The following is a 25,229-nucleotide window of genomic DNA, read 5'->3' on the forward strand; positions in this document are numbered from 1 at the left end:
TGACAGCCGGCAACAAGTGGAAGTGAAGCAGAGCTAAATAGGAGCCTCCCTGGTGAATAACGAGGCAGCTGATCCAGCAGACCCACAGGATAATAAACCAAACCACCAGGGGGAGCCAAAAAACCAAAGTCACACAATACCATCTGTGACCACAAGAGGGAGCCTGAAAACGGAGTTCACAACAATATACCAAGAATGGGGGACAGAAATAATAGGAAGGGGCCCAGGATGGGGGACATATATACCATGATGGGGGACATATATACCAGGAAGGGGCCCAGGATGTAGGACATACTGTATATACCAGGAGGAAGTATATTAGTACACACTGGTGGAAATGACTACATAGTGAAATAGGTGAGCGAGCATATATGTCTTTATAGGATTTAAAACGCTACAAGGACCCATACATCTGACCAACATTCGGGGGAAGGTCCAAATTTTGCACCAGAGCTCATCACAGAATTTCAGCATTTTGCGTGATGGTATACCACATACAACATGTACTGTAATTATGTATAAACTTGTCCATTGTATTTTTAATAACTTTGTTCTGAATGTTCTGGAACATTGAGCTTTATTTCATTGGCTGTAGATATTGTTTCTGTTACTATGCTTACATGTGGGTTCCAAATGTTTTCTGCTGTGAAGCCCAGATACTGGACCTTGCAAATGCCGACTGATAATCATATAAGGCTTTATTTATTACCAAATTTAGATGAGCCGAGAAATGTATGTAAGGGGAAATAGGACTAATATTGCCACTTTCTGAAACACCAGTGTGCACCACATCGTCAGCAAAAGTAGCTTATGATGAATCATCGGCAAAAGGTTAGCTATTTTACTTTATAGTGATGTTATTGCCTTCCGGCTGTGTTTGAACATATAATAGCGGTGGATTCAGCTGATATATGGTGTATGGTAATTCATGCACCATAAAACTATCAGTGAGGAAATAAAAAATAAAGTACAGACATCAAAACACAGAGTACAACACAAAGAAGCAAAATGTTCTACTTAACAACATTGAAAAACAATCCTTAATAACAATTGCTAAACAAAAAACAGCAAATGTAGCACTGCATAAATGTCCAGTATTCAAGTACACTCATTCATATTGACGGGAAATACTAGTAAGGAATTGGATGTATCCAGAGGCTATAAAATAGATGACAATAAGCAAACACTAACTGCATTATTGTGCTGATTTTAGTACAGCAATCGCTGTTCAGAAAACTCCCTCATCCTATTTTTTCCATACAGACAGGGACATTCATCTCCCTCTCTATACCAGTGATGGTACATGAATTAGCCGTGGCAAAGAAGGGTTAAAAGAAGCAAACTCAAAAAAATTTGTACTCTTTTAATATATTGCAGTAATTATATTATATAGCGCTGTGTACTTACAATTTTTCATTTTGCCTTTCTACTCGGTTCTTTTCTATTAGGCCTATGACATCACATGATTAAAAACTGACCAGCTGAGTCCTTCTAAGCTCGATGTAGAAACAGGAGGTCTATTTTCTGTGCATGACTCATGAGTCACTGCAAAAATACCTGGCAAGGGGGAGGAGGGAGCATCTGGGTCAGGAGATGAAGAGGGGAATAATAAATACAGGAAAGAATGACTTCCTGTTTCTACATATAGCAGAGAAAAGCAAATAATTAGCTGGGTAAAAAGGCAAAATGAGCAATTGTAAGTACACAGTGCTACAGTGGGGAAAAAAGTATTTAGTCAGCCACCAATTGTGCAAGTTCTCCCGCTTAAAAAGATGAGAGAGGCCTGTAATTAATCATAGGTAGACAACAACTATGAGAGTCAAAGTTGAGAAAACAAATCCAGAAAATCACCTTGTCTGATTTGGCAAGATTTATTTTGCAAATTATGGTGGAAAATAAGTATTTGTTCATTAACAAAAGTTCATCTCAATGTTTTGTTATATATTCTGTGTTGGCAATGACAGAGGTAAAACGTTTTCTGTAAGTCTTCACAAGGTTGGCACACACTGTTGGTGGTATGTTGACCCATTCCTTAATGCAGATCTCATCTAGAACAGTGATGTTTTGGGCCTGTCGCTGGGCAACACAGATTTTCAACTCCCTCCAAATGTTTTCTATGGGGTTGAGATCTGGAGACTGGCTAGGCCACTCCAGGACCTTCATATGCTTCTTACAAAGCCAAGCTTTCGTTGCCCTGGCAGTGTGCTTGGGATCATTATCATGCTGAAAGACCCAGACACATTTCATCTTCAATGCCCGTGCTGATGAAAGGAGGTTTGCACTCAAAATATCATGATACATGGCCCCATTCATTCTTTCATGTACACGGATCAGTCGTCCTGGTCCCTTTGCAGAGAAACAGCACCAAAGCATGATGTTGCCACCCCCATGCATCACAGTAGGTATGGTGTTCTTTGGATGAAACTCAGCATTCTGTCTCCTCCAAACATGATAGTTTCTACCAAACAGTTCTACTTTGGTTTCATCAGACCATATGGCATTCTCCCAATACTCTCCTGGATAATCCAAATGCTCTCTAGCAAACTTCAGATGGGCCTGGACATGTACTGGCTTAACCAGGGGACACATCTGGCACCGCAGGATCTAAGTCTCTGGTGGCATAGTGTGTTACTGATGGTAGCCTTTGTTATGGTGATCCCACCTCTATGCAGGTCATTCACTAGGTCCCCCCGTGTAGTTCTGGGATTTTTGCTCACCGTTCTTGTGATCATTTTGATCAGGGTGAGATCTTGCATGGAGTCCCAGATCGAGGGAGATTATCAGTGGTCTTGTATGTCTTCCATTTTCTTATTATTGCTCCCACAGTTGATTTCATCACAGCAAGCTGCTTGCTTATTGCAGATTCAGTCTTCCCAGCCTGGTGCAGGGCTACAATTTTGTTTCTGGTGTCCTTCGACAGCTTTTTGGTCACCATAGTGATGCCCAAGTTCAAAGAGGTGCCATTACTACAGGTTATGAGTGGAGGGCAGAGAAGCCTCTTAAAGAAGAAGTTACAGGTCTGTGATAGCCAGAAATCTTGCATATTTTTAGGTGACCAAATACTTATTTTCCACCATATTTTGCAAAATAAATCTTGCCAAATCAGACAAGGTGATTTTCTGAATTTGTTTTCTCAATTTTGACTCTCATGGTTGTGGTCTACCTATGATGTCAATAACGGGCCTCTCTCATCTTTTTATGTGGGAGAACTTGCACAATTGTTGGTTGACTAAATATTTTTTTCCCCACTCTATATAATATGAAGATTGCAATAAATTAAAAAGATAAAAACTTTGATGGGAGGAGTGATTCTTTAACTAATAATAAACTGAGTCAAGCAGCTAGCTTTGGAGCTACTCTGAAATTGTGAAATCAGCTACCAGTCCAACTTTTATAGTGAAAGAATATTAACATATGTTATACATATATATTTGCAAAATAAGCAAAAAACTTTTTTTCATAATGGGCACCAAGCCATTGAGAGCTACAGTTGAAACTAGACGTTTATATAAACTATATAAAAAGACACATATGCATGTTTTTCTCAATATCTGACATGAAATCAGAATAAACCTTTCTAGTTTTAAGTCAATTAGGATTACCATAATCATTAATATTTGCCAAATGCCAGAATAATGAGTAATGTTGAGCGATACCGTCCGATATTTGAAAGTATCGGTATCGGATAGTATCGGCCGATACCCGAAAAGTATCGGATATCGCCGATACCGATACCCAATACCAATACAAGTCAATGGGACACCAAGTATCGGAAGGTATCCTGTATGGTTCCCAGGGTCTGAAGGAGAGGAAACTCTCCTTCAGGCCCTGGGATCCATATTAATGTGTAAAATAAAGAATAAAAATACAAAATATTGATATACTCACCTCTCCGACGCAGCCTGGACCTTACCGATGTAACCGGCAGCTTCCGTTCCTAAGAATGAGGGCTTGAAAGACCTCAGATGACGTCGCGGCTTGTGATTGGTCGCGTGGCGGTCACGTGACCGCTCACGCGACCAATCACAAGCCGCGACGTCATCTAAGGTCTTTCAAGCGCTCATTCTTAGGAACGGAAGCTGCCGGTTACATCGGTAAGGTCCAGGCTGCGTCAGAGAGGTGAGTATACCAATATTTTTCATTTTTATTCTTTATTTTACACATTAATATCGATCCCGATACCGATTCCCGATATCAAAAAAGTATCGGATCTCGGTATCGGAATTCCGAACCGCAAATATCGGCCGATACCCGATACTTGCGGTATCGGAATGCTCAACACTAATAATGAGAGAAAATGTTTAAGGCATTTTTATTACTTACTGCAAAGTCAAAAGTTTACATACATTTCATTAGTACTTGGTACCATTGCACTTAAACTGAATGACTTGGGTCAAATGTTTGGCATATCCTTCCACAAGCTTCTCACAACAGTTGGTTGGAATTTGGGCCCATTCTTCCTGACAAAACTGGTGTAACTGATCCAGATTAGTAGGTCACCTTCCCTTTTCAGCTTTGCCCATACATTTTCAATAGGATTGAGATCAGGGCTTTGTGATGGCCACTCAAAAACATGGACTTTGTTATCCTTAAGCCATTTTGTTACCATTTTGGCAGTATGGTTCAGGTTATCGTCCATTTTGAAGACCAATTTCTGCCCAAGCTTTAACTTCCTGGCTGATGTGTTGAGATGTTTCTTCAGTATTGCCACATGATCTTCTTTTCTCTTGATGCCATCTATTTTGCGAAGTGCACCAGTCTGTTGTGCAGCAAAACAACACCTCAACCTGATGCTGCCACTCCCGTGTTTCACAGTTGGGATGGTGCGCTTAGGCTTCCAAGCTTCTCCCTTTTTCCTCCAAACATGATGATGATCACTACACCCAAATAGTTTAATTTCAGTTTCATCAGACCACAGGGCATGTCTCCAAAAAGTAAGATCTTTACTCCTGTGTGCATTTGCAAACATTAATCTGGCTTTTTTATGTTTCTTTTGGCTTAATGTCTTCTTCCTGGCAGAGTAGCCTTTCAGCCCATGATGTTACAGTACTCATTTCACTGTGGATATTAACACATTCTTACCAGCTTCCGCCACCATCTTCACAAGGTCTTTTGCTTTTGTTCTTGGGTTGATATGCATATGTCGGAACAAAGCATGTTCATCTCTGGGACACAGAACCTGTCTCCTTCCTGAGCGGTATGGTGGCTTGACATTCCCATCTTGTTTGTACTTGCGTATAATTGTTTGTACAGATAAACGAGGCACCTTCAGGTATCTTGAAATTGTACCCAAGGATGAGCCAGACTTGTGCAAGTCCACAATTCTCCTGATATTTTGGCTGATTTCTTTAGACTTTCCCATGATGCTACACAAAGAAGCTGTATGTTTCAGGTGTGCATTAAAATATATCCACAGGTGTGTCTCTAATTAACTCACATGTTGCTAAAAAACCTACCAGAAGCTTCCAAACAAATGGCATCATCATATGGGCTGTCCAGAATTGCATAAAGACATAGTAATCTTAGTGTATGTAAAATTTGACTTTGCAGTAAGTAATAAAAATGCCTTAAACCATTCTCTCTCTCTCATTATTCTGGCATTTGGAAAATATTAATAATTATGGTAATCCTACTTGACTTAAAACGTTAAAGGTTTATTCTGATTTCATGTAAGATATTAAGAAAAACATGCATAGGTGTTTTTATATACTGTATATAAACTTCTAGTTTCAACTGTATATAAACGTAGTGTCAAACGCCAAGAATAGCGAGGCCTCATTTTCACAGAGTGCAAAAACCTGAAATAAAAACCTAAAGAGATGAACTGGAATATAAGTTTATATAGCTGCCCATGTCTGGGTGTCCAATCTCTGTCTTGGTCCTGCTCGGTCCTTATTTACATTTACAACATACATGAATTTGACATATGTAATACATTTAATACCAGAGGTTAGGACTGTCCCAAATAGGGTCAGCTTGACGCCGTGGGATGGTTTTTATGTTTTTTTAATAAAAATTATGTTAACTAAGTACCCTATGTTATTTTCATGCACTATTGCCATTTATTTATTTATTTGCTACAGAGTATTTACTCATTTTGTTTTTATCTTCAGCTTTGTCTGTTCAGTGGCCAGTATGAACGTGTGCCTACATATTACATGCATGATAACTTACCATATATACTCGAGTATAAGCTGACCCAAGTATAAGCCAAGGCACCTCATTTTGCCATGGAAAACTGGGTAAGCTTATTGACTCGAGTATAAGTCGGGTATGCATTGTCCCCTCCTGTCCTGGTATGCATGGCTCCCCCATCGCTGTCCTGGTATGCACGGCTCACTGCTCCCTGTCATTGTAAGCATGGCTCCCCGAACCTTGTCCTGCTATGCATGGCTCCCCAGTCCCTGTTCTGCAATGCATGGCTCCCCTGTCCCATCCTGGTATGCATGCTCCTTTTCCCCTATCCTACTCACCCTCCAGCATGCCCTCACAGCATCTCGGTGGACCCAGTGCCTTCACAGCATCTTAATGGTTCTGGGTTCCAGCAGCTCTTCCGATGCTGAGCGATCACTTGGCAATGCTCATTAAGGTAATGAATATGCGCTCCACACCTATGAGAGTGGATGTAACAACTCTGCCGGTATCACTGCATGGCCTCACACACCATCTTACCCACTGCTCAAGGTCATGTTGTGGTCTCTGTCTGCTGCCGGCTCAATGCTCTGTGTCTCTTGCTTTCTGCCTGCTCTCTGCATGCTTCCTGGCTGTGTGCATAGGGGGCGGTGCCAGAACTCTCTGGTTCTTATGGAATCAGGGTGCACCTGTCTAATGTGTCCCTGACCAATTATCAAGAGGCCTCTAGTATTTAGGGCAGCTCCACCCTGTGGACGGCGCCTGTGCAATGTGTTAAACTGAGTTAGTGTTTTGCTTCTGAGCTGCCAGGCCTTGTTCTGTGTTTTGCCTTATCTGAAGGCTTTACTCCTTGCCTTGTTCTTGTCTGTCTGCCCTCCAGGAGGCAGAATATCCTGATCCCTGTGTCTTTGTTTCTGTACCTCATATAGTATCATTACCTTGTCTGAACTTTGTCCTACCTCTGTCTCCTTGTCTGTGGTTTCTTTCCCTGCAGTGCCTCTCTGCTCTGCTCTCGGCACCACACTCTGTGACCTTGCTTTGCTTCTTGCTCTGCAACCTGTGACTTTGCTCTGCACTCTGGGGCTTCGTTCTTCTCTTGGCTCTTGGTTCTGCACTCTGTGCCTTCGCTCTGCTCTTGGCTCTGCACTCTGTGCCTTCACTCTGCTCTTGGCTCTGCACTTTGTGGTTCAACCCTTGTCTCTCTGCGGCTCTGCCTGTGCTCCATACTCCTGTGGTTCTGCATCATGCTGGCTCTTGCTGCTGCAGCATCTCTTTGCTGCAGTTCCTCTCCGCATACCTTGCGGTTCACCCCCTGTGTGAACAGGTCCCAACCTGTTCCTTCCTACTGTGTGCCTTCCTGCTTGCATCCATACCTGTACCTCCTCTGTGAACAGGCCCAAACCTGTTCCTTCATACTTCCTTCCTTTCTGCTTGCTTTCGTACCTGCACCTCTTGTGTGAACAGCTCCCAACCTGGTCCTTCCTACTTTGTTCCTTCCTGCTTGCATCCATACCTGTACCTCCTGTGTGAACAGGCCCAAACTCGTTCCTTCATACTTCGTTCCTTTCTGCTTGCTTTCGTACCTGCACCTCTTGTGTGAACAGCTCCCAACCTGGTCCTTCCTACTTTGTTCCTTCCTGCTTGCATCCATACCTGTACCTCCTGTGTGAACAGGCCCAAACTTGTTCCTTCATACTTCGTTCCTTTCTGCTTGCTTTCGAACCTGCACCTCTTGTGTGAACAGGTCCCTACCTATTCCCTCAACACACCAGCCTACCCTGTATCAGCCGTGCCTGCCTGCCCTGTGTCTCAGCCGTGCCTGCCCTGTGTCTCAGCCGTGCCTGCCTGCCCTGTGTCTCAGCTGTGCCTGCCTGCCCTGTGTCTCAGCCGTGCCTGCCTGCCTTGTGTCTCAGCCATGCCTGCCTGCCCTGTGTCTTAACAGTGCCTGCTTGCCTACTCATCCGAGTTTCAGCCGTGCTCATCTTCCAGTCCTGCCTGTCTCCTGCACCTGTCCTGGTGTTCCTGTTTCTCAAGTGGGATCAGCAGCCACAGCCAGACAACACCCTGGAGTAGAACCTGGCAGCTGCCTGCCGCACAAGCCTGACCTTACCATCAGAGGCTCCAGTGAAAACCAAGGCAGCTGTCCTAGTCACACCGCTTCCAGGGTAGTCTGGTTTGTGGCTCAGTGGGGCCACAAACCCCCCGAGCTCATGCCCACCAGTCAGGGAGTGAGTGTGACAGTTTGCAACCAGACGGAGTCTAAGTGTGGTTCCTGTTCCACTGCTCCAGAATCCTGTGAAGGTGTTTGGTGATGGCCAAGCCCTACTTATGAACAGTCCAGTGTCGAAGGGACAACTACAGCTCCAAATTGGAGCATTATATTTGAAGAAATTTGTTTTCCACTTGTTGACCAGTCCGCCCGTCGGTCGTTCTAAGCCGGATACTCTGCTTCCCGTTCCGGTCCGACACCTAATCAGCTGGCTACTGAGTCACGGTGTGCTGACCTTACTGAAGTAAAGGAAGCAGTGGCACCATCAACGCACACCTCCAGTGACAATACCAGTGACCAGTTCCCAGAAACATCTCTGTCGCTTAAAAAATTTTCTCAGAACTATGGGCAGAAGATGCTTCCTGTAAAGATGCCTTCAGACTCCATGTGGCAGGTGGATGAAGAAGTTGAAGCAGAAGCTCTTGTATCTCTGTTTTTCTCTGATCCAGAGAAAGAGGCGGTCCAGTTTTTTCAGGCTGGCTGGGTGCGACCAATCAGCGACGCGGGATTTCCATTACAGACAGAAGTTACAGACAGACAGACATCAGACGGAAGTGGACCTTAGACAATTATATATATATAGTTACCAAACATTATTGTCACTTATATTTATTGTACAATCAATGATAAATGCGAATAACATATTTTTACATTATATTTGTTCTTTTTCCACATGGGCATGCATAGCCCGTGACTTCACTAATGTGTGCAGTATTGCACTTTATTGAATGTTTTAGGGTCATTGTATTTGACAGGGTTCACTTCAGTATTTTTAAAGGAACACTCACTTTTAACTTTTTTCTTTTTTAACTTTTAATTGGATTATTAAAGGGGTTGTCCACTACTAGGACAACTGCCCAACCCTCCGTCATTGGCTCAAACTAGTACCAAATGTCATGTTCTCTTTAAAACAAGGACGCTATATCTAGAAAAATGTCCCCACACTTAGAAACACCATGGGAAGAAGCGAGGCAAAATTAGAATCGGGGTGGAGGGACTCTGAGCCTTATATATCCTCTATAGCAGTGACTTTGCTACTTAAGGTATAGACATTGTATACACAACTATGGTTTAAAAATAGCAGTGAGAAACAGACGCCACAGCACTCACCAGGCTTGCAGTTCAAGTCTTCTTTATTAAATGACACAAATGGACATCTTCACGGCACGGGAGGTGAGACAAGAGTGCAGACGCCTAACAGATGAAAACGACGACGGCCGTTTCGCGCTGGGGGAAAGCGCTTCTACGGGTCTGCCTGGAGGGAAGTGACGCTGCAATAAGAAGGTGAGTCTAAGCCCATCCTCCTCCTGCGTCCGCCCTCCAAGGCAGGTAAAGTGCATAGTGTTTAAGATAAAAACAAAATAATACAAGAATCGATTCATACATAGCTCAAAGAGTATAAACTACATAGGGAGAACCTGTTGGAAAGAACACGGTAAACGCGATCGTAATTATCCTGACTACACGGTGGGTAAATTCATCCTGGAATATTACAATAATACATGATTTCAATAGGACTGGCACTAATTCATAAAAATGCTCGTAAGATATTAAAACACAGATATATACAATGGCTGAAAACTAGATTGGCGCAAGTCCTAAAATAAGAAGAAAAACAACGAAAAAGGCAAGAAAACGAAGGAATGTATAAAGGATTCCCACTTCGGGCTACAACCCAATTAGCTCATCGCCGGGCAAACCTGTAATTAGAGGAACACCGACATATCCACTCTGTCATTCATGCCGGCTGGGCCAGTAGCTCGTGTGCGCAAAATCCACTTAGTTTCTTGTCGTAATAAAAGTTTATGGAGATCGCCTCCTTGTGTTGGGAGGGACACTCTCTCGACTCCTGCAAAGGTAAGAACATTTGGATTTCCTTCATGCACTTCCCTAATGTGATCTATTAATCTCGGGACACCTTTACCTGTGGAGACCGATTTAAAGTGCTCCCTAAACCGCACATATAACTTCCGAATAGTTTTTCCAATATAGAACCTTTTACACGGACAGAATACGACGTAAACCACATACTCTGTTTTACATGAAATAAATTGTTCCACAGTATGTGTGACAGGACCAATATTAAGTATTTGGCCAACTGTGTGGAAACGACAAAAATGACACTGACTACATCTAAAATTCCCTTTCGGGACCGCCCGCTCTAGCCATGTTGTTTTGTCTGCGGTGACTCGATTATGTACAAGTACATCCCTAATCCGGGTTCCTCGCCTGCTTGATATTAAGGGGCCACCTTCAGTTCTACTCACCAACTCTTTGTCTCCTTCCAAAATGTGCCAGTGCCTACGAATCGTGGACCTAATTTCCTGGTCTAACGGACCATATTGAAAACAGAAATTGAAACGCTGATCAGGACCCTTCCTCTCTTTCAGATCCTGCGTACCTACTTCTATCCTGCTAGCCGCCGATTCCAATATTTCATTTGGATAACCTCTATCACGAAATTTTTCCAGAAGCTCTCCGGATTGTTTTTTATAACCTTCTTGGGTGTTATTAATACGTCGCGCTCTCAACAACTGACTATATGGCAGCGCCCTTTTTGTGTGATTAGGGTGAAAGCTCTTATAATGTAAATATGAATTTACCGCCGTAGGTTTCTGGAACACTGACGTACACAATCCATCCTCCTTCGCCTCCACAAGCACATCCAAAAATTCAATATTAGTACCTCCAAATTTGTAGGTGAAAGACATCCCCATCCGGTTGTCCCTATTAAGATAATCGACAAATTTTTGGAATTCAACTTCTGTGCCGTCCCATATCAAGAACAAATCATCGACATATCTCACAAGTTGCCTTATGTGCTTCAAGAAATGATTTTGATGGGAATAAATGTAATCTTCTTCAAAAACAGCCATGTACAGGTTTGTGAATGTACATGCAGCCGGGGTCCCCATGGCGGTCCCGGTGATTTGCCTGTACCACGCATCAAGAAAAGTGAAGGCATTGTGTTGTAATATAAATTTAAGTCCTTCACATACAAAATTAATGTATCCCTGACTTTTATCCGTAGTGTAGGACGTAGGAGCCAATCTTCCCTTGAGCCTCAAGTCGCCACACCGGCCCCTTTAGGAGGAAAACAAGGAGGGGCAAACGGAAACAACGGTCCCGAATGGCGACGCAAGAGAAAATTCGTCTCATGGAGACAGGAGCGGTATTAAAAACCGCACCTAATGATTATGTGGTTAATTTGACTCACCGTATACTGAATTCAGCTCAACTTTCCCTGCTCTCTAAGGGTCTTAATTATTGCATACCTAGTAACTTTGATTTTGTTTCTTTCCAAATAGACATGTTTAAAGCCACAAGAAAAATGCATTTGTTTAAGTTTTTTCGTTCTGGTACAGCGGAGCCAAGCAGATTGGACGGAGAACACCCCTGTAGGGTGGGACCTCTGGGCTTCATGGTTAACACGGAAAGTGAAGTACTTACAGATATGAATGATGATGCTAGACTCTTACTTAGTCTGAATTACCCAGAGTTGGACAATTGCACCATACCATCCAGTCAAGAAAAATGCACCCCCTTTTTAGGTGGAGTGCCCTCCTCGTATATGCCCCCCACTTCTCCAGGCAATACTATTGATCTTTTTGAGACTATGGTCCTCAAGGATATGGAGGCTCTGATATATAAAAAAGCCAGCTGTAATTTGACAGATGAGGAGAGGGGAGCCCTGAAAGAGATGACTGGTTGGATGGATGTAATTATCCGTCCTGCTGACAAAGGAGGAAAGATTGTTCTTCTGCCGAAAGAAGCATATTTGATTGAAGCTAATCGGCAGCTATGTGACACCTCTGTATATATTAAGTTATCAGGTGACCCCACTATCAAATTCAGGAGTGAACTCTGTTCTCTCCTCAGGAGAGCTGTAACAAATGGGGTGATTTCACAGAGGAAAGCGGAGAGGTTACTCCCCGACTTTCCTACTAAACCCCATTGGTATTACCTCCCCAAGATCCACAAGTCTACGACTAATCCTCCGGGGAGACCAATCGTATCGGGGATCGGCTCCGTCACGGAGCCTTTATCCCAATACATAGATTGGCTCCTACGTCCCCTTTTGTCTGAGGTGCCGTCCTATATTAAGGACACTAATTCATTTTTGGATCGGGTACAGAGTTTTGCGTGGCAGCCGGGGTTCGCCATGGCCTCCATTGATGTGGTGAGCCTGTACACAAACATCCCCCAAGATGGAGGGGTAGATGCTATCAGACGTATCCTGGACACTACGGATAAAAGTCAGGGATACATTAATTTTGTATGTGAAGGACTTAAATTTATATTACAACACAATGCCTTCACTTTTCTTGATGCGTGGTACAGGCAAATCACCGGGACCGCCATGGGGACCCCGGCTGCATGTACATTCGCAAACCTGTACATGGCTGTTTTTGAAGAAGATTACATTTATTCCCATCAAAATCATTTCTTGAAGCACATAAGGCAACTTGTGAGATATGTCGATGATTTGTTCTTGATATGGGACGGCACAGAAGTTGAATTCCAAAAATTTGTCGATTATCTTAATAGGGACAACCGGATTAGGGATGTACTTGTACATAATCGAGTCACCGCAGACAAAACAACATGGCTAGAGCGGGCGGTCCCGAAAGGGAATTTTAGATGTAGTCAGTGTCATTTTTGTCGTTTCCACACAGTTGGCCAAATACTTAATATTGGTCCTGTCACACATACTGTGGAACAATTTATTTCATGTAAAACAGAGTATGTGGTTTACGTCGTATTCTGTCCGTGTAAAAGGTTCTATATTGGAAAAACTATTCGGAAGTTATATGTGCGGTTTAGGGAGCACTTTAAATCGGTCTCCACAGGTAAAGGTGTCCCGAGATTAATAGATCACATTAGGGAAGTGCATGAAGGAAATCCAAATGTTCTTACCTTTGCAGGAGTCGAGAGAGTGTCCCTCCCAACACAAGGAGGCGATCTCCATAAACTTTTATTACGACAAGAAACTAAGTGGATTTTGCGCACACGAGCTACTGGCCCAGCCGGCATGAATGACAGAGTGGATATGTCGGTGTTCCTCTAATTACAGGTTTGCCCGGCGATGAGCTAATTGGGTTGTAGCCCGAAGTGGGAATCCTTTATACATTCCTTCGTTTTCTTGCCTTTTTCGTTGTTTTTCTTCTTATTTTAGGACTTGCGCCAATCTAGTTTTCAGCCATTGTATATATCTGTGTTTTAATATCTTACGAGCATTTTTATGAATTAGTGCCAGTCCTATTGAAATCATGTATTATTGTAATATTCCAGGATGAATTTACCCACCGTGTAGTCAGGATAATTACGATCGCGTTTACCGTGTTCTTTCCAACAGGTTCTCCCTATGTAGTTTATACTCTTTGAGCTATGTATGAATCGATTCTTGTATTATGTTGTTTTTATCTTAAACACTATGCACTTTACCTGCCTTGGAGGGCGGACGCAGGAGGAGGATGGGCTTAGACTCACCTTCTTATTGCAGCGTCACTTCCCTCCAGGCAGACCCGTAGAAGCGCTTTCCCCCAGCGCGAAACGGCCGTCGTCGTTTTCATCTGTTAGGCGTCTGCACTCTTGTCTCACCTCCCGTGCCGTGAAGATGTCCATTTGTGTCATTTAATAAAGAAGACTTGAACTGCAAGCCTGGTGAGTGCTGTGGCGTCTGTTTCTCACTGCTATTTTTCTGCAATAGACTTTGTTTCCACGCTAGCACCTCCAGTTTACTGCTCAGACTTTCCATAGATATATACCACGATAAGTAGAGGCTCTCTTATTGAAGGCTGTGCGGCTTGTTTTTTTCTGATTTTTTGGACAACTATGGTTTAAGTTTTGTTAGGCTGTTTGAGGTTACATTAAGTATAGTAAGACATAGACATATACAGTTGTGCTCAAAAGTTTACATACCCCAGCAAAATTTTTGCTTTCTTGGCTTTTTTCAGAGAATGAATGAATGATAACAGCAAAACTTTTTCACCACTCATGGTTAGTGGCTGGATGAAGCCATTTATTGCCAAACTACATGAACGTTACATTTGGAGAAGTCAACAAGGCCCATGATGAAAGGAACACCATTCCTGCTGTAAAGCACGGAGGTGGACCGCTGATGATTTGGGGATGTGTGAGCTACAAAGGCACAGACAGGATAATTAGTCAAAGTTGAAGGAAAGATTAATGCAGCACATAAACAGCAAATACCTCCAAATTTGCTCTCATCAGCCCAGAAGCTGCACATGCAACATACTTGGATGTTCCAACATGACAACAATCCAAAACACAAGGCTAAGTCGACCTGCCATTTGCTACAGCAGAACAAAGTGAAGGTTCTAGAGTGGCCATCTCAGTCTCCTGACCTCAATCGCATTGAGCCATGCTGGGGAGAGCTCAAGTGCGCATGTCAGGACTCTGAACATTTTTTATTACCTTTTTGTGCATTACTGCCCTTTTCCAAGATGGCATCTTTGGTCTCATGTGCACTGTGTCTTCCTGCTATAAAACTCCACCCCAGCCTTCAGTCTGTGCTAGAGTATTCTGCCTTGCATCCAGCTCCTGACCTCTGGTAACTCCCTGGCTATATACCAGCTCCTGTGAACCTGTGGGGTTATCCTGCTACTCTGCTCTGAGTTCCTGCTGCATACACCAGTTCCAGTAATCCTCCTTCATCTGCTGCTCATGTTTACTTCCATCTGCATTTGCTGGACATGTAAGCTGTTGCTGCTTTGCAAGAACCTGAGACTGTTATCCAGACCTCCCTGGTTGAGCCAAGATATTGTTTGAACTGCCTTATAAGCATATCTATCTGTGTTTTGGACTAAGCAAGGACTTATTCGTGTCAAGTATCCTCAAGAATAATTGTGCTTCATAGACTTTCTGCGTGATTGCATTTTCCTCTGAAGTTTCCTATATACTGCTGGGCTGCATTTGATATTTGCACCAAGTGTTGTGGACTTGAGTTTCTCGCTGCACCTGTTTGAATCACCGTGTGATAATATAGACTTTACCACTTATAAAACTGTGTCCTGTAGTTGTCTTGTTCCATGCAAAGAGTCTCCTGAGTTATCCCCTATAATTATTACAGCACAGTTCATGCTAGACAGCCCAGGAATTTACAGGAACTGGAGGCTTTTTGCCAAGAAGAGTGGGCAGCTTTACCATCTGAGAATATAAAGAACCTCAATCACAACTACCACAAAAGACTTCAAGCTGTCATTGATGTTAGAGGGGGTAATACACAGAATTAAGAAATGGGGTATGTGAACTTTTGATCAGGGTCATTTGGATGTTTTGGGTTGTCATTAAGATTTAAAAAGAGATAACACAGTAGTTGGACAATAAATGGCTTCAATCAACCACTAACCATGAGTGGAGAAAAAGTTTTGGTGCTATCTTTCATATTCTCTGAAAAAGGCCAAGAAAGCAAACATTCTGCTGGGGTATGTAAACTTATCAGGACAAATGTACATACTGTGGATAGGAAGTTTTTCTAATCTATTGGTAATGCCATTGTATCATACCCTTAACCTTCACAGTTATGCCTCAGGTCTTATGTTCAACTTGTATCCAGTTCATGTCTTTTAGGGTCCTCAGTTTGAGGTATTCCCTATTTTGTTACCTGTACATTTTTTAAATTCATTAATAAATTATATTCTTAAAAGATTACATCATAGTTCTCTTCAGATGTCTGTGATCATACTCCTATCACAGTATTTGGGGTTTTCATGTTCTATAGACGTGCTATGCTTTACAATGCATTGTTAGTAATTGGACATCATTAATGATTAATATTCATGCTTTGTCTGGTGGTTCTGGTTATGATGACACAGACATATTTGAAATTGTACATGCATTTATCCCTCTTATGTGCTTTTAACTCAGTGATAAAAAAACTCATACCTTTTATTTTAAGGTCCACGTTATACCTCAACCATGGATAGATACCATAGTTGGATTGGTCATCGGGAATTGGATTACTTTCAATCCAGCCACCACAAGCAAACTGGAAAAAGTTGTCACAAGGATCAACAGAAAGATTCATTTTGTTTCGTATAGAAGCAGCTGAAAAATAAGTGAAATGAAAATAAAATGTAACAATAAAAAATGTAACATGATTTTACTTCATTCAGTAGTGGAGAATAATCATACACTGATTACATCTGATTTGCATTAAATGGCCCATACAATCACGGCACATTTGTTTGCAGCAATCCGCTGCAGATTTGATTGCAAAGTCGCATGCATGTATGAGGTCTGAAATGAATTCTTCAATAAAGAATTGCCATGTTTCAAACCTGTAAATCTGCATTGCCTAATATGTGATTAAAATTACAGCAAGATATTAATGAGATTTGTTAAATTTAATCCACATAAATAATTTTGAAGAGTCCCAATTTTTATGAGATACTAAACTGTATTCGTCCTAATCCGTCACTAGCATATATGGTGTATAAACATTAACCAAATTATTAGCTACATTACAATATTATAAGGTATACCGTACACTACAGGGGATTTAATCATTTTACACCAGAAAATTGTCTTTAAAGTTAAGTTCCCACAGCCTACTCCTGTGTAAGACATATAATGACAGCCTGCTCTGATCTCACTGCAGAGAGATTACAAGATGAGCTCTCACCTCTAGGCAGGCAGCTAAACTCTGCTGTGCGGCACCTGCGTCTGCTCAGACTTTTGGGATATTATCTGACAGATGTTACTTTCTTATCATGTAGGAGGTTAGACCAGGAGAACAGACTCAGATCAGCCACCTTTTGCTTTGATGACTGTTTTGCACACTCTTGGCATTCTCTTGATGAGCTTCAAGAGGTAGTTACCGGGAATGGTTTTCACTTCACAGGTGTTCCCTGTCAGATTTAATAAGTGGGATTTCTTGCCTTATAAATGGGGTTGGGACCATCAGTTGTGTTGTGCAGAAGTCTGGTGGATACACAGCTGATAGTCCTACTGAATAGACGGTTAGCTGCTTTTTTCATGCCATAATACAAATTCTAAGTAAAGAAAAATGAGTGGCCATCATTACTTTAAGAACTGAGGGTCAGTCAGTCCAAAAAATTGGGTAAACTTTGAAAGTGTCCCCAAGTGCAGTGGCAAAAACCATCAAGCGCTACAAAGAAACTGGCTCACATGAGGACCGCCCCAGGAAAGGAAGACCAAGAGTCACCTCTGCTTCTGAGGATAAGTTTATCCGAGTCACCAGCCTCAGAAATCACAGGTTAACAGCAGCTCAGATTAGAGACCAGGTCAATGCCACACAGAGTTCTAGCAGCAGACACATCTCTACAACAACTGTTAAGAGGAGACCTGTGCAGAAGGCCTTCATGGTAAAATAGCTGCTAGGAAACCATTGCTAAGGACAGGCAACAAGCAGAAGAGACTTGTTTGGGCTAAAGAACACAAGAAGTGGATATTAGACCAGTGGAAATCTGTGCTTTGGTCTGATGAGTCCAAATTTGAGATCTTTTGTTTCAATCACCGTGTCTTTGTGTGACGCAGAAAAGGTGAACGGATGGACTCTACATGTCTAGTTCCCACCATGAAGCATGGAGGAGGAGGTGTGATGGTGTGGGGGTGCTTTGCTAGGCCATCCCCACATTTACTTATGCTGGCTAACAGATGTAAATCATTCAGCTGCGGCAAGAAAAACTAAATCTCCGAGCACTAAAAAATACTCGGAGGACCCCCAAGCATGCTCGAGAAATCTCGAGTAACGAGCATATTCGCTCATCACTACTAAGCATCTCTGGGAACTCCTTCAAGATTGTTGGAAGACCGTTACCGGTGACTACCTCTTGAAGCTCATCAAGAGAATGCCAAGAGTGTGCAAAGCAGTCATCAAAGCAAAAGGTGGCTACTTTAAAGGACCTAGAATATAAGACATAATTTCAGTTGTTTCACACTTTTTTGTTATGTACTGTATATAATTCGACATGTGTTAATTCATAATTTTGATGCCTTCAGTGTGAATGTACAATTTTCATAGTCATGAAAAAACAGAAAAATCTTTAAATGAGAAGGTGTGTCCAAACTTTTGGTCTGTACTGTATATATATATATATATATATATATATATATATATATATATATATATACAGTATGCGAAAAAGTGTTTTCCCCCTCCTGATTTCCTATTATTTTGTATGTTTGCCACACTTACGGTAAATGTTTCAGATCACCAAACATATGTAAATATTAAACAAAGATAACACGAGTAAACACAAATACAGTTTTTAAATTAAGGTCTTTAATATTAAGTGAGAAAGAAATCCAAAAACCCAAACCTACAAGGCCCTGTGAAAGTGATTGCACACTTCCCCCTTAAAACATAAATTAACTGTCCCTTATCACATCTTTGGAAGCTGAGTTGAAATATCCTAGCTACACGCAGGCCTGATTACTGCCACACCTGTTCTCAGTTAAGTAACCATTTAAATAGGACCTGCCTGACAAAATGAAGTAGACCAAAAGATCCTCAAAAGCTAAATATCATGCTATGTTCCAAAAAGACTCTGGAACAAATGAGAAATAAAGTAATTGAGATCTATCAGTCTGGAAAAAGTTATAAAGCCATTTCTCAATTTTTGGGACTCCAGCAAATCACAGTGAGAGTCATTATCCACAAAAGGCGAAAACATGGAACAGAGGTAAACCGGCCAACCGATATTACCCCAAGAGCGCAGCAACAATTCATCCAAGAGGTCACAAAAGGCACCATGACAACATCCAAAGAACTTCAGGCCTTACTTGCCTCAGTTATGGTCAGTGTCCATGACTCCACCATAAGAAAGAGATTGGGCAAAAATGGCCTGCATTGCAGAGTTCCAAAACGAAAACCACTGCTGAGCAATAAGAACATAAAGGCTTGTCCCAGTTTTGCCAGAAAACATCTTGATAATCCCCAAAACATTTGGGAGAATATTCTGTGGACTGACGAGACAAAAGTTAAATGTTTTGGAAGGTGTACATCCCATTACATCTGGCGTTGAAGTAACACAGCGTTTCAGAAAAGGAACATCATACCAACAGTAAAATAAAATGGTTGTAGTTTATGATCAGGGGCTGTTTTGCTGCTTTAGGACCTGGAACACTTGCTGTTGCAAATGGAACCATGATTTCTGCTGTCTACCAAAAATTCCTGAAGGAGAATGTCTGGCCATCTGTTTGTGACCTCAAGCTTACACGCACTTGGGTTATGCAGCAGAACAGTGATCCAAAACACACCAAAGTGTCTACTTCTGAATGCCTAAAGAAAAACAAAATTAAGACTTTGTAGTCGCCTAGTCAAAGTACTGACCTTAATCCGATTGAGATGCTGTGGCATGATCTTAAAAAGGCGGTTCATGCTTGGAAACCCTCCAATGTGTCTGAATTACAACAAGTCTGCAAAAAGGAGGGAGCCAAAATACTTCCTGAGCATTGGGTACGTTCACACAGGACTTTTTTGCTGCTTTTTTTTGCTGCTTTTTTTATGCTAATTTTCAGCTGCTTTTTACAGTACCAGTAAAGCCTATGAGATTTCAGAAATCTCATGCACACACGTTGGTTTTTTGTTTGATCAGTATTTTCTGCTTTGCTGCTTTTTTTGGACATAGGGCATGTCACTTCTTTCAGCGTTTTTGCTGCGTTTTTGCAGCGTTTTTTCACCCATTGACTTGAATGGGTGATGAAAAAAACACTGCAAAAACGCTGAAAAAATGCATGTAGCATTATTTGCTGCGTTTTTTGTGCAGAAAATCATGGCCAGCAGGAAGTGATCTCACAGCCAAGAGCTTAGGGGTGTGGTTAGTGAGGTGTGAAGAGCCATTGTGAGCCATTGTGAGGTGTGAAGAGCCATTGTGAGGTGTCCTGATTGTGATCTATTGTGAGGGAGTTCCTGGTAGTAAGGTGTGAAGAGCCATTGTGAGGTGTGAAGAGCCATTGTGAGGTGTCCTAGCAGCTGAAAATTGGCATAAAAAAGCAGCAAAAATCTGCAGCAAAAATCTGCAGCAAAAAAGTCCTGTGTGAACGTACCCAAAAAACGCACCAAATACGCACCAAAATAACGCATCTAAATTAGCAAAAAAAAAGCAGCAAAAAAAAGCAGCAAAAAAGTCCTGTGTGAACTTACCCTAAGAGACACTTTGCCAGTTATTGCAAATGCTTCATTGCAGTGGTTGCTGCTAAAGGTGGTCCAACCAGCTATTAGGTTTAGGTGACATCAAGCCCATGGTTTAGTAATGGAGAAGCATCTATAAGACATTTATCCATTAATAATCCTATAGTTGTATGGTAAATAAAGACACAGCCAGAATAAAATCTTTTATTAGAAATAAGACTAAACACAGTTTTTCTTTTTTATTTAAAAATAACAAACACAGCTATACTCACCTAACGCCTATTCTACCAAAGCCCACGTTCTCCTGTAATAAAGCCAAAATAAAAAACAACCCACACCGTAATCCATGACTCGGGGAAAAACAGTTTTCAACCTGGACGGTGCCAAGATGCGACCGTTCAAGCTGAGAACCACTGGTGAATGAGCTGCTTCGAGTGCAGACTCAGTGACTAGCGGTGACATCATCGAGATTACCTCCTGTCACTGAGGCTCCGTTCTCAGCTGGGCTGAACTGCCGTGACCTCGGTGAGATTCCCACTAGCACCGTGAGAAAATCTCTCAGGTGTCCGCCGATCTCTAAAGACCTTTATTTAAAAACTGCATTTTGTGTTTACTTGTGTAATTGTTGTCTACAGGGTGGGCCATTTATATGGATACACCTGGGTGGGACACTTATAAAGTTGCATCCAAAATGGCTGACTTCAAAATGGCCACCATGGTCACCACCCATCTTGAAAAGTTTCCCCCTCCCATATACTAATGTGCCACAAACAGGAAGTTGATATCACCAACCATTCCCATTTTATTTAAGTGTATCCATATACATGTCCCACCCAGGTGTATCCATATACATGGCCCACCCTATAATATTTAAATTTGTTTGGTGATCTGAAGCATTTAAATGTGACAAATGTTCAAATGTGCAAAAGATTAGGAAATTAGGAGAGGGGCAAACACTTTTTCACACAACTGAATATGTACTGTATATATATTAATTTAATTGCTAAAAATATATTAAATAGTAAAGTTGGACCATCAAAGTCATAATTTGCTTTAATCTAAAATATTATATGAAAGATCTGTAATAATTACATTTAAATATCATAAACAACTGGCAAATAATAAGATTGATGTTTATTCACATTTAGTCAAACGGAAAAGTAGTATGCTGTATGACAAAAGTCTCATGATACAGTATGCTCTGATGTTCCACTTTAATTGTTGTACATGTCAAGAGCTTGTGATATCCCACTGTACTACCACAGGGTACACTTACATGCTTTTCAACAACCATGCTCGGCTAAAAATGCCAACAAAAAGATGTCGCTGGAGACTGGAACTGAGCAGTTTTACTTCCAGGATCCAAAATTGATGTTACCATAAGCTGCAGTGGGAGCTGCTATGTTACAAGAGTTCTCAATCAATGAAACAGATCAATACCCACACACAGGTAGGTCATTACAACCAAGACGATTGCAGAATTCAAGATGCCAGTTCTAGATGAATTCAGTGGCTCACATCAAAGAAGCAGCTTGCCAGCCAATCCATCTTACTGAATAAAACGAGTTAGAGTTACAATTTACAACACAAATCATTTTTATAGCTATCCATTTGCAGGCAGATAATTAAAGCTCAGAATCAGGCGTTAAAAGAACTTTTCAGTGATAGGAAAGTTTCTAAAAGACTGTGTTCATAGACTGAAACATCTAGTATTGCCTGTCACTGAAATAAGTCCATGAATTTATAAAACACGTGTAGAGAGTACAAGGTTTATAGAGTATGGTTTACTATAAAGAAAATGATATAACTGGCACAATACAAATCGTGATACATTTGTATGTGTGCCTCATTGTATGTTTCTTTTCTAGAATTGTGTTTGATTAAATTAATCCTAACTAGTGATGAGCGAGTATACTCGGTACTCGAGATTTCCTGAGCATGCTCGGGTGTCCTCCGAGTATTTGTAAGTACTCAGAGATTCAGTTTTCTTGCCGCAGCTGAATGATTTACATCTGTTAGCCAGCATAAGTACATGTGGGGATTCCCTAGCAAACAGGCAACCCCCACATGTACGTATGCTGGCTATCAGATGTAAATCATTCAGCTGCGGCGCAGAAGACTGAATCTCAGAGTACTTACAAATACTCGGAGGACACCCGAGCGTGCTCAGGAAATCTCGAGTACCAAGTATACTCGCTCATCACTAATCCTAACCAGAAATGATAGGCTACTTCCGATCCTTTCTCATAGATGTCACTATTTAGCTATGCTCTCCAATATTCCTTCTTATGCTACATGTTTCAATATGAAACTATATAGTGTAGGTTCTATATTAGGTTCAGATTTCGGTCTTCCTGCCACATGCAAAAAATTTGGGCACTAACATCAGATAATTTTTTACATTCTACAGGAATATAAAGTCCACAGCAAGTTGGAGATGAAGAGATAGGTTCTTTCCTGGTAATCAAGGCCAGTTTTAGGCCGTCAGTGTCTCCGGTACATGTGGTGACAGTTTCCTCAGGTACCGGAGACACTGACACACGTACACCCATTCAAATGAATGGGTCTATGCTCATGTTATCGTGTATTCACAGACCGTGTCTCTGTGTGCAAAAGATGCTGACATATCCGTTTTTGAGAGACAGCACGGATCACAAGGACCCATACAAGTCAATGGGTCTGTGTAAACATGTACCACACACGGATGGTGTCCGTGTGCCATCCGTGTGCTGTCCGTGTGCGTTTTAAAGTGACAGGGTTAAAATTGAAACAAATTGTTTCAATACACAGACACGGACACACGGACAGCACATGGACAGCACACGGATACCACACGGATGGTACACACGGACACATGGATAGCACACGGATGTCACAAACGGACACACGGACACACTGACACAGATATCTCCGGTACCGGTTTTTCCAGTTCCTAGAAATATCAGTACCTGTGAAACCGGCCTTAGACAAAGTGGGGCCCTGGGCAAAATTAACGGTGGGACCTACATGCTCACATATTGCATCATCACACACAAACATTTAGGTTGCATGTACATGAGCTGAGTTCAGTCCATTAAACAAGCACGATCTACAATAGTCAAGTCTGTCAATAGTCAAGTTTGTTTACCAGCCTAGTAGATCAATCTGTCCTTGTACAGTATCATGTTTTCAGCAGCCCATCTGCAGTACATTGGGCAATGTGCTGCTGAGAACAATGATTCTGCCATAAACAATCCAATCCTTGATGAATGAGCATAAATTTGATCATTCGTTGGGCGAATGCTGACATGTTTACACCTAAGAACTCTTGCCTGCACTGCCAGTATTTATAAATGTGAATGCTACAAAAACTGACAGTATGTGAATCAAACACTGTATGAGACACTCATGTATACACACAATGCATGTTACACACATGTACAGTGGGTACGGAAAGTATTCAGACCCCTTTAAATTTTTCACTCTTTGTTTCATTGCAGCCATTTGGTAAATTCAAAAAAGTTCATTTTTCACATTAATGTACACTCTGCACCCCATCTTGACTGAAAAAAACAGAAATGTAGAAATTTTTGCTAATTTAAAAAAATAGAAAAACTGAAATATCACATGGTCATAAGTATTCAGACCCTTTGCTCAGACACTCAAAATTAAGTCACATGCTGTCCATTTCCTTGTGATCCTCATTGAGATGGTTCTTTTCCTTCATTTGAAAGGCGCACACCTGTCTATATAAGACCTCACAGCTCACAGTGCAGTGCAGTGAATCATGAGGTCAAAGGAACTGGCCAAGGAGCTCAGATACAGAATTGTGGCAAGGCACAGATCTGGCCAAGGTTACAACAGAATTTCTGCAGTACTCAAGGTTCCTAAGAGCACAGTGGCCTCCATAATCCTTAAATGAAAGAAGTTTGGGACTACCAGCAGTCTTCCTAGATCTGGTCATCTAGCCAAAATGAGCAATCGTGGGAGAAGAGCCTTGGTGAGAGAGGTAAAGAAGAACTCCAAGATCATTGTGGCTGAGCTCCAGAGATGTAGTAGGGAGATGGGAGAAAGTCAACTATCACTGCAGCCCTCCACCAGTCAAGCCTTTATGGCAGAGTGGTGAGACGGAAGCCTCTCCTCAGTGCAAGACATATGAAACCCGCATAGAGTTTGCTAAAAAACACATGAAGGACTCCCAGACTATGAGAAATAAGATTCTCTGGTCTGATGAGATGAAGATAGACCTTTTTGGTGATAATTCTAAGAAGTAAGTGTGGAGAAAACAAGGCACTGCTCATCAGCTGCCCAATACAATCCTAACAGTGAAACATGGTGGTGGCAGCATCATGCTATGTGGGTGTTTTTCAGCTGCAGGGACAGGACTGGCTGCCATTAAAGGAAAAATGAATGCAGCCAAGTACAGAGATATCCTGGATGAAAACCTCTTCCAGAGTGCTCTTACTACATTTCTATTTCTATTTTCTTTCAGTCAAGATGGGTGCAGAGTGTACATTAATGAGATAGTATATTGCCCAGCCACGTAGTATATTGGCCAGCCACGTAGTATATTGCCCAGCCACGTAGTATATAGCACAGACACGTAGTATAATGCCCAGCCACATAATATATTGCCCAGCCACGTAACATATTGCACAGCCACATAGTATACAGCACAGCCACATAGTATATAGCATAGCCACGTTGTATATAGCACAGAGACATAGT

At 41.8% G+C, this 25,229-nt stretch overlaps 1 protein-coding gene and 1 long non-coding RNA gene across 2 annotated transcripts in view; one reads left to right on the top strand and one right to left on the bottom strand.

Annotated features, from left to right (window-relative positions):
• LOC143815436 (uncharacterized) overlaps positions 1–16,439 on the top strand; it is a 43,452-nt gene extending 27,013 nt beyond the window's left edge. Inside the window, exons 3-4 of the long non-coding RNA XR_013223750.1 lie at positions 719–831; positions 16,323–16,439. This is a non-coding gene — a long non-coding RNA (uncharacterized LOC143815436). The remainder of the gene's footprint in view (positions 1–718; positions 832–16,322) is intronic.
• PHEX (phosphate regulating endopeptidase X-linked) overlaps positions 1–25,229 on the bottom strand; it is a 353,675-nt gene that overhangs the window by 240,589 nt on the left and 87,857 nt on the right. The window contains exon 3 of the mRNA XM_077294604.1: positions 16,310–16,471. Within this exon, the coding sequence (XP_077150719.1) occupies positions 16,310–16,471 (162 nt within the window). The remainder of the gene's footprint in view (positions 1–16,309; positions 16,472–25,229) is intronic.

The sequence above is a fragment of the Ranitomeya variabilis genome, chromosome 3 (genome assembly GCF_051348905.1).
Source record: "Ranitomeya variabilis isolate aRanVar5 chromosome 3, aRanVar5.hap1, whole genome shotgun sequence".
In the NCBI taxonomy this organism is placed as follows: Eukaryota; Metazoa; Chordata; class Amphibia; order Anura; family Dendrobatidae; genus Ranitomeya; species Ranitomeya variabilis.